Source organism: Tenrec ecaudatus, chromosome X (genome assembly GCF_050624435.1).
Source record: "Tenrec ecaudatus isolate mTenEca1 chromosome X, mTenEca1.hap1, whole genome shotgun sequence".
Classification (NCBI taxonomy): Eukaryota; Metazoa; Chordata; class Mammalia; order Afrosoricida; family Tenrecidae; genus Tenrec; species Tenrec ecaudatus.
The window spans coordinates 1,945,745-1,959,458 of NC_134548.1; the positions used below are offsets into that span (position 1 = coordinate 1,945,745).

The 13,714-nt window shown below is 45.0% G+C and overlaps 1 protein-coding gene across 1 annotated transcript; it reads left to right on the top strand.

The window, feature by feature from the left end:
- The first annotated feature begins 425 nt into the window (after window positions 1-425).
- On the top strand, window positions 426-1,598 carry LOC142434757 (melanoma antigen preferentially expressed in tumors-like). The gene has a single exon (XM_075539373.1). The coding sequence runs from the start codon at window positions 426-428 to the stop codon at window positions 1,596-1,598; it is 1,173 nt and encodes a 390-aa protein (XP_075395488.1).
- The last annotated feature ends 12,116 nt before the right edge of the window (window positions 1,599-13,714 follow it).

The following is a 13,714-nucleotide window of genomic DNA, read 5'->3' on the forward strand; positions in this document are numbered from 1 at the left end:
GTTGCCCAGCTTGGATTCGTTAGCCACTAGCTATCAAGGGTAAGAGTCAGGAATGAAATCTGAGCCTTCTCAGTCCCTCCACTGTGCGTTAAATATGTATCATTAACATGAAAGCCCTCTATTTGTAAATGATTCTGAGGCTAACATGGGAGAAGGACACGGTTGTCGGATGGCGGGGTCCACAGAGTGGCTCTCCTTGAGATCTGAGCAGACCTGTTTTCCCATCCACAGGTGAGGAATCCTCTTGGAGCAGACTGATCACCATGAGCAGCAGGAACCCATTCAGGCTCCAAGACCTGACCATCCAGGGCGTGTTGCAGAATGAGGCCTCAGCCATTGCCGCTCTTGAGTGGCTGCCCACACAGTTCTTCCCTCCCTTGTTCATGGCAGCCGTTGCCAAGGGACACAGTGAGGTGGTGAAGGCCATGGTGCACTACTGGCCCTTCACACAGCTCCCACTTGGGGCTCTGTTGGAGGATTGTGTGTTTCGAGAGCTCATCTTAAAGGCTGCACTCGATGGCCTTGATATCCTGCTTGCCCAGAATGCTCAGCACAGGAGATGCAAACTGAAAGTGTTGGATTTACAGCTGCAAACTGGCACCAACTTCTGGAATGTCTGGGCTGGAGCCCCATCTAATGACTCTGTGATGTCATCAGAAGAGTCTGAGGACACACCCCGCAGAATTCAGATGGAAAAAGGACCCCATTCCAGATCAGGAGGGAAGCACCAGCCCCTGGCCTTCGTGGAGGTGCTCACAGACCTGTGGTTTGAGGAAGCTACCTCAGAGGTACTGCTCACCTTCCTGATTGAAAGGGTCAAGCAGAAGAAGGCCCTGCCAACACTGTGCTGCAGGAAGGTGGCGTTTCTTGGACCTCTCCCACAACTTCACATTCTTGGGGACATCCTGAAGGTGGTGCAGCTGGACTGTGTCCAGGAGGTGGAAATTCATGGCAAATGGGACCTGCACAGCCTCAACTGGTTTGCTCCTTACTTGGCGCAGATGGGTCACCTGCAGACCCTCTTTCTCTCTGGAGTCATCTTGGGTTGCAAGGACTGTGGCAAAGACTGCAACGTGGAGCAACTCCTTGCCCAATTCACCTCTCAGCTCCTCAATCTGCATCAGCTCCAGCACCTCTTCCTGGAATCTGCCTGCCTGCCCAGGGGCTGCCTCATCCGGCTGCTCACACGCTTGCCATCTCCCTTGCTGACCCTCAGCCTGACTGATTGTGTGCTTTTGGACGAGGACTTGACTTACCTGTCTTTATGCCCCTGTACCAGCCGCCTAAGGACCCTGGTATTGTGTGGTCTATCCAGGCCTAGCTCAAGTTATGCATTCCTTCCGGGGCTGCTAGAGATTGTCTCCACCACCCTTATGCACCTGAACTTAGCTGGCTGTGGGATCCAGGACCCTGACCTCAGGGCCTTGCAGAATGCACTGGGCCGCTGCTCCCAGCTGGTCACCTTGATGTTATGTGGAAACTCCGTGTCCTGGGATGTTCTGCAGCAGCTGCTGCAGCACACCAACCCTCACTGCAAGTTCTTGGAGCTCCCTGTCCCACTGCATTGCTACTTGGGCCCCCAAGGAATGCTGCACTAGGAAGCTCTCCTCCCTGTCTTGGAGGAGGTGATGGTGATCCTGATGCCCAACGGGGTCATTTCTGTAGAATTCTGTAACCACAGAGGTACTGACAGATCATTGCATGCCATCCTCATCCAAATGGACAGCTGATGCCATCATCTCCTTCACGCTATCTTGTCAGTCCAAAACGTCCAGCTGTGGGTGCCTTGCCCCATTTTAAAGCGTTCATGTTCCCTATGCCTAAGTGATTTGTTCTTGAGGTACACGAGGGTCAGGAATCTTCTCTGTGATAAAGTCGCCTTCAGATGTGAAGATTTCAGGATGCATCAGACATCACCCTCACCCAAGTCAACCCTCGCTTGCTTCACCTGCCTTGTAGAAGGCATTGAAAGAAAGATTCCAGCAGACTGGATGCTGACCCCCCTCAATAAAGGATGGCAGGACGGCACCATGTTTTTGGAATTGAAGGTCTGATCTTGGGCATCTTCTCGATTCACTGCAACCTGGATTCCACCACCTAGGAAACTCTCCAAGAAATTCAGAACCCCCCTTGTTGAGAAGAGACCAGCCCCTTTCCTTCCAAGCCACTGAAACACATTGTTCAAAGCAGGGGTAAATTTGTGTACACTGCGTTCAAATAAACATCTCTCCGTAAAGCCATTCATTGTGGTATTGATTCCTCTTGCAGCCTGAGTGAACATTAATTATTCATGACATGGTTTGTGGTTGCACACTCAGAAGAAATGGGCATCCACATTTGGGGGCACTGGTCTCCCTCTTCTTTACCTCCAATATTACCACGTTCAAAGCTGGGCTTTGGCCAACTTCGCAAGTACCAGGACGCCTGGTTTCAGTAATGCACCTAGGGGATACTTCAGTTATTTCCTGATGTCATTTGGGGGACCCTATTGCATCGTTGCATAGCACCTTATCCCTGGTGGGGCTTTGAAGAAAGTAATGGGCAGATAAGCACAAGATCTGTAGAATAATCCCACCAGGTGCTCCACAGGGAAGGACGAATTTATCTGCTTCAAACATTTATGTCCTCAGATATCAGAGATATTGGCTGCCTATGATGGACAGGGTGGCTGTTGCCAGTGTTTGTATCAATATACAAACCAGGAGATCAGGGTTTGAACATAAGTCTTCCTGTATTTCATAGGCTGAGTGCATACAGGGTGCAGTCGTCATCGTGCACCTGTTTGCTGTACTCAGCATCAACAGGGTATAAGGACGTCGGAGCTCATTATCCCTGTACCTTTCTGCACTCACGGTTCCTGCAGCAGCTGTCTGTCTTGTCTTTTGTGCATATCTCATCTACTTGCGGTGGGGCTTTCTCTATGTCTACTTGGACGGGACAGGATTTTCTGTAGTTTGGTAGTGATGCAATTATATATATTTTAGAGCTCTAATGGTCTTGCGACTTTTGTGTTGGGCTGTCATCTAGAAGGTTGAGAGTTGAAAACCACAATTTTCTCCCCCAGGGAAATATGGGATTGACTCTTTTCATGAAGACACAGGGACAGATGAGAGCTCTCAGCACAAGGAATCCAGGACAGATAAATCTTCAGAAGCAATCATGGGTGTTGCGATACCATGAGGTAAGAGTTTTGGTGTGCACATAAGTGGAGGTGGTGGGGAACCATCACAAGGATGGATGTAGAACCCACCCCACCCCTGAGTGAGACGAACAACACAAAAGTGGGTGAAGAGAGAGAGCAGATAGTGTAAGATGTGAAAATAATTTATAATTTATCATTAACCCACAAAGGTGGGAGAGTGGGGGAAAGAGGGGGGTAAAGAGGAGCTGAGAGCATGGGCTCAAGAAGGAAACAATGTTTTGAAAATGATGGTGGCGACATATGCACAAATGTGTATGGATTTTTATAAGAGGTATAAGAGTTCTACCAATAAAATTATATATAAAATATATTATATATAAAATTATATTACTGTATATATTCAATCAAATATACCTATGCTGTAGATCCCAATGCTGTAGTTCTACGATGCCGAATATAGTCTCTCTAACACAGCAATGTCTTTAGGGTAATGGAAGTGATGCCCAGGAGGATGACTGATAACGTTCTCTGACATAAAATGACAATGATTTTTCTAAGTGTTTTGGAATGCCCCATCTTCTCATCGCTACCCTAATTGGTGATGATGCAAACCGTTTCTCTGTTGGAGGCAGTTGAACTCTATTGGGACTGGACCTTTGCGGGGGATTAGACCAGCTATCCAGCATCAAGCTGGGTTTGAACTGAGGCGTGTGGATGAAAGGAAAAGAAAGAGCTGTGTACAAAGCATGGGACAGGGTGGACTCCAATCCAATAGACTAAAGTCGCCAGTACATTCAAAGCTTGGTATATATACTCTTCTTACACAGGACTTGGTTACAAAACAAACATCAAAGCACTTAAACATTCCTAAACTCTTATCTATGCAAATGTAACTCAACTAGTCACAGTTTCTTAACCTTAGAATAATAAAAGCACCAGGTTCAAAGACAATCACAGGGATATGCAAGATTCAAGAGAGCCTCAAAGGGATCCTTATTAACTGAGTTATCCCTCAATGCTTTTTAGCAGCAAAGTCACAAATAGTCAGTTTGCAACACTTTTGTCTGCAGAGACACAGAGGCTCAGGGGACTAAATAGTCACCCATTAGTAAACACCTTGGTCAGCTGGATGCTTCCTACAGACCTTAACTTGCTCTTTTTGAGGATTTCTTCAAACTGGTGCAACAAGACTGTGAGCACGGTGTGGTGGTGTTTTGCAGCTGCCACTGTTCTGCCTGAACTCTTTTGCTTCTTATTTGGACCAGACGGTTCATGTGAGGAGTCTCAGACTCTCTGGAAATATTTTGGATTCAACAAATTTCCTGAGGGAGCAGGAAGTGAAATGTCAGGACACCAAATGTGGAATGGTGACAAAGACGTTGATCCAATGCCAACAGACAGATACAGTCATCCCCTACAGAAGCGGTTCTCAACCTGTGGGGCGCAATCCCTGTGGGGGTCAAACAATCCTTTCACAGGGGTGGCCTCAGACCATCGGAAAACACATAAATATTTCACAATACATAATTACATATTGTTTGTGATTAATCACTGTGCTTTAAGTGTGTTTAATTATGTTCAATTTGTAACAATGAAAATACATCCCGAGTATCAGCTATTTACATTATGATGCATAACAGTAGCATATTACATTTAGGAAGTAACAATGAAAATAATTTGATGGTTGGGGGGTCAGGTCACCACAACATGAGGAACTCTATTACAGGGTCGTAACATCAGGAAGGTTGAGAACCACTGACCAGCAGGTAGTCCCCTAAGTTTATCTTTCTACCAAGGGATAGTAGGGAAGAATGAATTTATGCTTGATGAATCCTTACATAGTTTGCAATTATTCCTTGTATAATGGGAGAAAGATTTTGTAATACTTTAACCTGCATCATAAGCTACAGGAAATAAATTTCCATTTGTCAGCAAGAGTGTGCATATTCTTTCTGTGTTCCTGGGAATTGGGCATGGAGTGATACCAATAAGCCTGGGAGCCTATGATGCATAGCACTGGTTCTCAACCTTCCAAATGTCGCGATCCTTTAATGCAGTTCCTTCTCCTGTGATTACCCCCAACCATAAAATTATTTTTGTTGCTACTTCATTCATAACGGTAATTTTGCTACTGTTCTGAATCGTAATGTAAATATCAGACATACAGGTATTTCATTTTAGAAATGGAACATAATTAAAGGATAGTGATTAATCACAAAACAATACATAATCACACTTTGTGGAACATTTATTTCTAATTACAAATAGATGACATTTGGTCTTGAAGCATGGTGTAGCATGGGTAACTGTCCTCACGCCGGGTACTTGTGTGTGGGGGTATATGCATGTGCACAGAGCCCCTAGAAGATGCATAGAGGAGCAGAGTCTTTTCCTAAGACCTTCAGAAATATGTGTTTTTCGATAGTCTTAGGAGACCCTGTGAAAGAATCGTTCAACCACTAAAGGGGTGGTGACCCATAGGTTGAGAACCGGTGATTAGCTTGGAGGGAAATTGGGATCCGTCCTAATGTGTCCTGCAGGTTGGCAATGAGGTGAAAGGGATGCAATAGTGCAGAGTTTGGTTTATTTTACTTTTTTATGAGACTACGCGGGATCCTAGAATGGATGTACAGGCCATTCCCACCAGGTGCTCCACAGAGAAGAACAAGTTACATGCTCCAGGCACTATTCACCCCTTCAGAAACCATGGCGGGGTGGTGCACATGATGGGATGCTGTACTGTTTCAGTAGTTTATCTTTTGGGATGCAAACCAGAAGATCACGGTTTGAACATCAGCCTTTCTGTTTTGCAGGAGCTGCATGCATTCCAGGGTGTGTTCATCCGAGTGCATTCAGCTGCGCTACTCAGCATAAACAGGGTATAGAGATATGGGGAGGCTTGTCATCCCCTATATCTTTCTGTCATCATTGCCTTTGCACCTGAGTTTGATTAATTTTATTGTTTGATGATATAATGTGGCTTCCATGAGTGGATCTGCTATAATGGAATCTTGTGTGAAGACATTCCTTAGTAAAAGGATCAGGGTGTGGGTAGTACTGTTCAATCCCTTCTCAATCTTTGTCAGATTGATGTCCGGGGAGTTTTCTGAGGTGTGGATCCAGATCCTATCATCTACCAAGGGATTTTAGAGATGTGAGCAGAGAGAAGTCTGATGTCTCTGCATAAAGAAAGGAGATAGAGAGGTCAGGAGCTCTCTGAGGCAGCTGTGTCTGGCACATCCAAGCACTCATCCCTTCACAACCCCAAGGAAATAGATATAAAGGGAGTTTCTCTGAGGTGTGGCTGAACAGAACTTTCATTTCTCAAGGGATTCTAGGTGAGAGCAACCTGGAGATATACTACAAAGTTGACTACATCCAGGATAGAAGTATGGGTCAGGTTGAATCCCTGGACCTGTAGTCTCTTACCAGGGAGCTTCCTACACACAATGTAAGGCAGATGCTAAGATACAGGCAGATTTCTAAGGCAGGACACGCTCTCACATGTTACCAGGTGATGAGGAACCGGCCCTAGACCCAAAAGAAGACAGAGCATTCTCCTCTGGTTGATGCCTTGGATTTGGGCTTCACCCACTTTAATGATGAGATAGTTACTTCTGGTTGGTGGTGCTTCTATCACTGGTAAAAGGATTAAGGATCATAAGCAAAACTCTTAATCCCTTAAAATCCCACGTGGTGCAGTGAATTACTTGGGATCTCTCAGCAAACCATAGTTCTCTAATGAGAAACTAATGCCTATCATGATTGTTCTGAGAGAGGAAAGGTAGAGAGGATTACTGGCAGGATTCAGTTGTAAATGATTATTACAAAGGTTAATTGTGATGGACAAAGCCTTGAACTTCAACAGAAATGTTGGTCAACGTCACCATCCTCCCTCACAGCCATCAAGTCCATTCCAACACAGCAACCCCAGAGGGCAAAGAACTAAACTTCTAGTCGGGGGATTCTTTATTTACCGATCATATGTGATTGATATTTTTGTCAGTTACAAAGTTATAATTCTTTTCCCTGGGAAAAATATCAATCAGATATGATGCAGAATTAAAAAATTCACAAACAAGAAAAAATGAAATCACAATTCAACACCACCACCACCACAAAAAGCCCTTCATGAGGTACTGTGACAAAAATGTCGGTGACAACCACACACAAATCTAAAACCAGCATTTCCTCTCAAACACCAACACACACCAGAGCCACACCCCAGGCAATGATGTAACACAGGAAGAACGAAGAAACTGAACACAATACACATACACAATCACACACAACATGCACAAATATAAAGCAAAACTGCTAGAATGAATACATACACATCAATCACCTCACCCAAGGTCAATGGACTATTATAAATTAAACAGATGGACAGAAGCTGATGGGCCAGAAAACAAAATCTATCAAATGCTACCTCATTTTACCTCAGACCTCGTACACACAGACCTGAAAATATTTAAAATCAGAGGCTGCCCAAAAGCATATGAAGCATAAAGCAACCAAAGGAAAGCCGGGACAGCACTATTGATAAGTGTTTAGCTGAATAGCAGAAGAAAGTTGACCGAGACCAGAGAGCTTCTCTGGATGTGAAGTCCCTGCCTGGTGAACCTCCGAGGCCCAAAGTGAGGCTGAGGCCCAAACATAGTGCTCTCCAAGGGAGGTCCGGCGCAGAGATGTTGCAACGAGAAAAGACAGACACCCCAGAGCACACAGGGAGAGTCTTCTCCTGCAGGTGATGCCCTAGATTTGGATTCCAGCTGCCTAAACAGAGGGACCATTAACGTTGGTTGTTTTAAGAACCCTAATTGGTGATGTTTCTCTCATCAGAGCACTTGAGAAGAGAATGTACAGGGCTCTTCTCAAGAGGTCAAAACTCTAAGCTCGCCCAATGTGATCTAATAATCCCTACTGTGCTCTAGGGAGACGCAATTAAGGTCGCATGTTTGGTAATCCACTGGGGTGCTTACCACCAGGGCAATGGTTCAAACCACTCATCCAATCTGTGAGGCTCGATGAGAACTTTTAAACCTGGAGAGATCGACAGTCCTTCGGAAGCCAAAGAGGCCCGTCTACTCTTTCCCAAAGTTGGCTCTAAGTTGGAAGGGGCACAGGTTACAAGTAAATTTGTGCTATGGGAAATTAATTACACAGATGAAAATCCATATGGACAAAACTCTGTTGCACATGTGAGAATCTGGGCTCTAGAGCCATTCCTGTAAGCAACTGCTTAATCCACTCTCAGCAGCAAACACACTCCTCAAAGTTTTCTATGTTGTCTCAATCCCAGTGGGGAAGGTGTGATGGCTGGGAGTTTGTGTCCATGGGGCTGGGTAGGGATTCTCAGGGAAGGGTTGGTTATGATGACATCAGCCTGGTTGATGAGATTTTATAAAAATGCCATCAATTCCAAGCTGAGATCTACTGTGAACAGCCAATGAGGGGGAGCATAGCTATCTTGTGGGTGTGGTCTCTTGTTTAAAAGGACTCTCTGAAAGCTCTGTAGCTTTGTTCTGCACCTGGACTCTTCATCTGACCTGAAGGTTTGGGGACTTGAGACAGAATCCTGCCATCATTCCTGCTTCTCTGGATGTTGTCGGTCTCAACACCGTTGAGGAAGAAGTCTGCCATTTGATCTACCATCTTGGATTCATCAGTCACTGGAACTATTTGATGAAGGAGAAGAGTCAAGACTGAAATCTGAGCTTTGTCAGCCTCTGCAACTGTGAGTTGAAATAGGAAGTAAGATGAAAACATTCTAAATGGTTCTCAGGAGCTAAGTGGGGGCAGACCTAGAGGTGGGAAGGCTGCGTTCCCAGCTTGGCTCTCTTGGAGACCTATGTGAAGTGAGTGTATTCTGTATTCCATTATGAACATGTGGATGTATGTTCTCTATGCAGTATAATCAGAGTAAACAGAGTAGGGGGTCCTGCTTACCCTCCATCATTAGTAACCTCTCCAGGGATTTGATGTGTCTTCCTATCTTCCCTTGTGCAACCATTCATTATGTGTATCAACTAGCTAAGGTCATGCTTGTCCACATTGTGGCAGGGATGTAAGGATGTCTGTTTGGGAGCCAGGCTCCAGTGTGGGTTTATGTGTGTACTAGTCAACTCCTGGGGGCTTCACAACCACCAAGTTTCCAATTCAGAGATAGAGAGTCTGCTCCCAGCAAGATATATAACAGTGGTTCCCAAAGGAGGTGATCCTGCCCACTGACCAGAAAAGGAATGATCCCCTTCAGTGATTCCGGTATTTATATTGGGGAGAAAGATGGGGCTTTGTGCACCCACTGAGATTTACAGTCCTCGAATCCCACAGGGGTGGTTTTCTGTGTCCTGTGTGGTTTCCATTCATCGACATTGATGATGGCAGTGAGCTCTTTTAATACTTTGTCTGGGATTACGGGCTTTAGGACAAGCATTGGATTCCAGATGTGATGGAATTCTTATTGGTGGTGGTTTTGTCTGTTAGGTGCCGCCAATAGGGGCCAACCCATAGGCACACCCCGCATGACAGAAAGAAACCTTGCACACTTTGGGCCATCCTCAGCATTCTCCCCAAGACGTGACTATTTTTCCATCGCTGTGTCTATCCGCCTCTGTGAGGGCTTCCCTCTTCTTCACCATGCTCTCCTGCTCACGGACTGGTCTTTCTTGACCATATGTGCAAAGTCTGTCAGACAAAGTGTTGCCATTTTGTGTCTAAAGGGAGCTTAGGCCAAGTGGGTTTTCATGTTATTTCTCAGGAGGGGTTACAGGCGATGCTCAGAAGCAATTATATTTTGAAGCAATTACAAATTTGATAAATGACTTAAATTACCCAATCTGAAATGGATGATTTCAAGGCTGAATCACCACCTAATTCAACATAAATAATTATTTCACAACAGCATTAAATGATTAATTACTTCTATTATGTGTTCTGCCACAGACGAGCGAGAGCCACAAAAAGGCCATCTTGTTGACTGTTGATCACCTTCCATCACGTGAAGTCCTACTAGTGACTGTTTTTAACATGGATCCTATGGCCTGGAGGTGAGAACATGCTTATCAACAATGTCCCCTTTGATGTAGCCTGGATATTAATATTTTAATTTTATTAACATAGCTATTACAATCAATGCTGTGCCCTCAATTGCTCACTGACTCTGAAGAATCATAATGTTATTTTGGCTTTCTACTTCTGTCCACTCTTGTTTCAGTCCTGGACAAATGATAAATGAGTGCAGACCTTTAAAGAGAGACTGAAAAATCCACTTGTGATTGCATCCAAAGAGTCATATTCAAAATCTAGCACCGGGTGATAACGGACCAAGGACTCTTTTAAATCATCAAGGCATGATTATGGCTGTCTTTTATTGGAACTCACAATATTTATGCCAAACCTCTCATGTCTGAAGAGCAAGTTTAAACCTTCCTCCCCAACCTCTCACTCCTCACCCCGCAAAAGAAGAGTTTTAAAGAGAGCAGACTCCATATAAATGGCTCTTTCTCTACGTTTCTTTGGATGAAGTCAGGCCAAGCTGTTTTGTGGTGTGAGCCTATTCCCATCTCCCTTTTCTCTACCTCATCGACAGAATGACACTCTCTTTGTTCTCACTCTTATCACTTTGATGACTTCCCCCTTGGGGTGCAAGTTAAACTTTCCTACTCCAATTTGTCGTCTGTAGTTGCTCTTTGAAACGTTCTGTTCCGTTCTCTCATCATTTCCTCCATTTTCTTTAGTTGCATTTCTCCCAATGGCAAAATTCAGAGTCTCCTTTTTATCCCCCTTGATCATTCTTCCTTCTTTGTCTTGTGGATAATGTTGCATTCTTCATACATGATGCTACTTATGTCGTCCCACAGCTGGTACCATTTCCTGTTGTTGGTGCTCAACAAGCCATATCTGTTCTTGAGATGGTCTTGCCATGGAAGTGGGATGGTTCTCAGGTTCTATTTGTGCTCTCATATATTTGATTCATTTCTTCAGCTTCGTGGTCTCAGCTTCATTTTTGCCTGCAGATAACCAGCTCCTCTAAAATCTCTTTCATGTCAGGGCTTATAGGTGAACATTTCATTTGGGGGAAGGTATACATAGCTGACAAATGCAAAAAGAACCAACCAAACCCCTCCATTAAATTACTTGGGATCATGTAACAATTAAAGAGATCATCTTGCCCTCAGGTAAGGTACCTTGGAGAGTGGATTACCTCCACCCTCCTCCAGTCAGTTCAGGGAGGAGCAGTTCCTTATCGGATTGACTGGTGTGTCCTTGATGGTTAGTTCTGAGCCAGAGGTTGCAGAGTCAAAAATCGTACCCTGTCCATCGTGCTCACGCTGCCTTGTTTGTAAGGATCAATCTTCTAAACGACAAGGAACGTAAAGTATGTGTCTCAATCTAGGCCTTCTTTGGGTTTCCATAATCCCCCCTCCTGTGATGAAGGACATAAAACTACTCATGAATTTGACCTTTTCTTGTATTCCATGCCCTAAGGAGGGTATATCCTGACTGAGAATCTTTGGATGCTATCATGACTTCATGCTAATAGCATTCCTCATCCAGATCATATATCTTTAGTTTGGGTTTGTCTTTATGTCCTTTATGTCTGAATAAATATTGTCCTCAATTTATATTTGGGATTGGGGTTTCTTCTGTACTCTAAAACATTTGCCCCAGATGCTGTCGATTCGATTTCTGTGAGTCACATCGGCATAAGGCTATAGGTACAGCTTCCATTTGCATTGTCAAGGAAGGTGTGTGGCGAAGAAGTCCTTGTTCTTACAAGATATGCCCTGTGATTTCCAGATTTGTTTCTATCACCAAGACCATATTTTTCCAACTACAATTCCTTCCTTTCTCTTTCCTAATTTATTATTACAATTACCAATAATCATCTATGTCTTCTGACTACATGGTTGATCAATTTCATACTAAAATGTTTGGAAGATTTCTTCAGTTTCTTTGTTAGTGATTAGTGAGCACATTTGACATTTCACTGCATTAGAAGACTTTCTTGTAGTCTCATAGACGTTATTTGATAACACAGATCATTATAGTTCAATATAGATCTCATAATTTCCATTTGAGGAATGCTCCGTCATTCCTCTTGAATTTGACTCTCCTGTATATTAAGCCATAGGATAGCTTGATTCAATATGCAAGCACGATATTCCTACTGATCTTTGATTTATGCACCTCCTCAGCTGTTGAGGTCACTTGCCACCCTTGGCTGCCCATCCTGGATTCCACAGCCTCAGCACCCACTTGAGCCACAGGAAGTATCTAGTTTGCAATCGAAGTGTCACGTGGAAGTGTCACCAGCCTCTACCAAGGTGAGTTGATAAGAGGAGTGTCCTACATTCCCCTCTTAGGAGAAAAGTAGGTCAGAGTCAGATTTAGGAGTTGTAGCACAACTACCTTGGCTATCCCAGAAGTCTGAGCAGACCCCTCCTTTTATTTACAGGTCAGGACTCCCTTTGAGGCAGATTGATCAGCATGGGCAGCAGGAAGCCACCCAAGCTCCAGGATCTTGACCTGCAGCGTGAGTTGCAGAATGAGGCCTCAGCCATGGCTCCTCCGGACTGGCTGCCTACAGACCTCTTCCCTTCCTTGTTCCTAGCAGCTGCGGTTGGGGGACACACAGAGATAGTGAAAGCCATGATGTGGTGTTGGCCTTTCATCTGGCTCCCACTAGGGGCTCTCCTGAAGTATCCTTATACTCAGCAAGACATCTTAATGGCTGCCATGGATGGTTTTGATAGTCTGCGGGCACGGAATGTTCCACCAAGGAGATCCAAATTGAGAGTGCTGGACCTAACCCTGAACCCTGACACCAACGTCTGGAAAGTGTGCTCTGTGCCCTCATCAGATGATACGCTGTCCACCCAGCCGAGAGCTATGACTCACCAAGGGAAGGATTTCAGAGCAGGGGAGACGTCTCAGCCCTTGGCCTCTATGGTGTTAATCACAGACCTGTGTTTTCTTGAAACAGGCCAGGATGAATTGCTCACCTGCCTCATTGAAAGAGTTCAGCAGGGAAGGGGTCTGCCCCCCCTGGGCTGTAGGAAGTTAGAATTTATAGGTCTACCAGAACTCCCAGTTATTGAAGGGGTACTGCATGAGGTGCAGCTGGACTCTGTCCAGGAGGTGGTATTGCACTGCAGATGGGACCTGAAAACCCTCAAGTGGTTTGTACCTTACCTGGCCTACTTCACTCAGCTGAGCACACTCCATCTTTCTGGAATCATCCTGGACCCCCTTGGGTCATGTAGCAGGGAGGAAGTGGAGAAGTTACTTGAAGAGTTGACCTCTCAGCTGCTCAGTCTGCATCAACTCAGGCACCTCATTCTGGAATCTGTCTATTTCATCGACGAACAACTTGACCAGATGCTCAGGTGTTTGCCGGCTCCCTTGAAGACCCTCACCTTAAAGTACTGCGTGCCAGTGGACTCTGACATGTTTAGTCTGTGCACGAGTCCCAGCACCAGGAGCCTCAGATTCCTGGATTTGAGCGGAGTGTTCAAGGCGGCCTTGAGATATGAATTCCTCCCAAGTCTGCTCGAGAGGGTCTCAGCC

What these genes read in the sequence shown, in the direction of transcription:
- LOC142434757 (XM_075539373.1), top strand. Translation starts at nt 426, where the DNA reads ATGGTGCACTACTGGCCCTTCACACAGCTCCCACTTGGGGCTCTGTTG.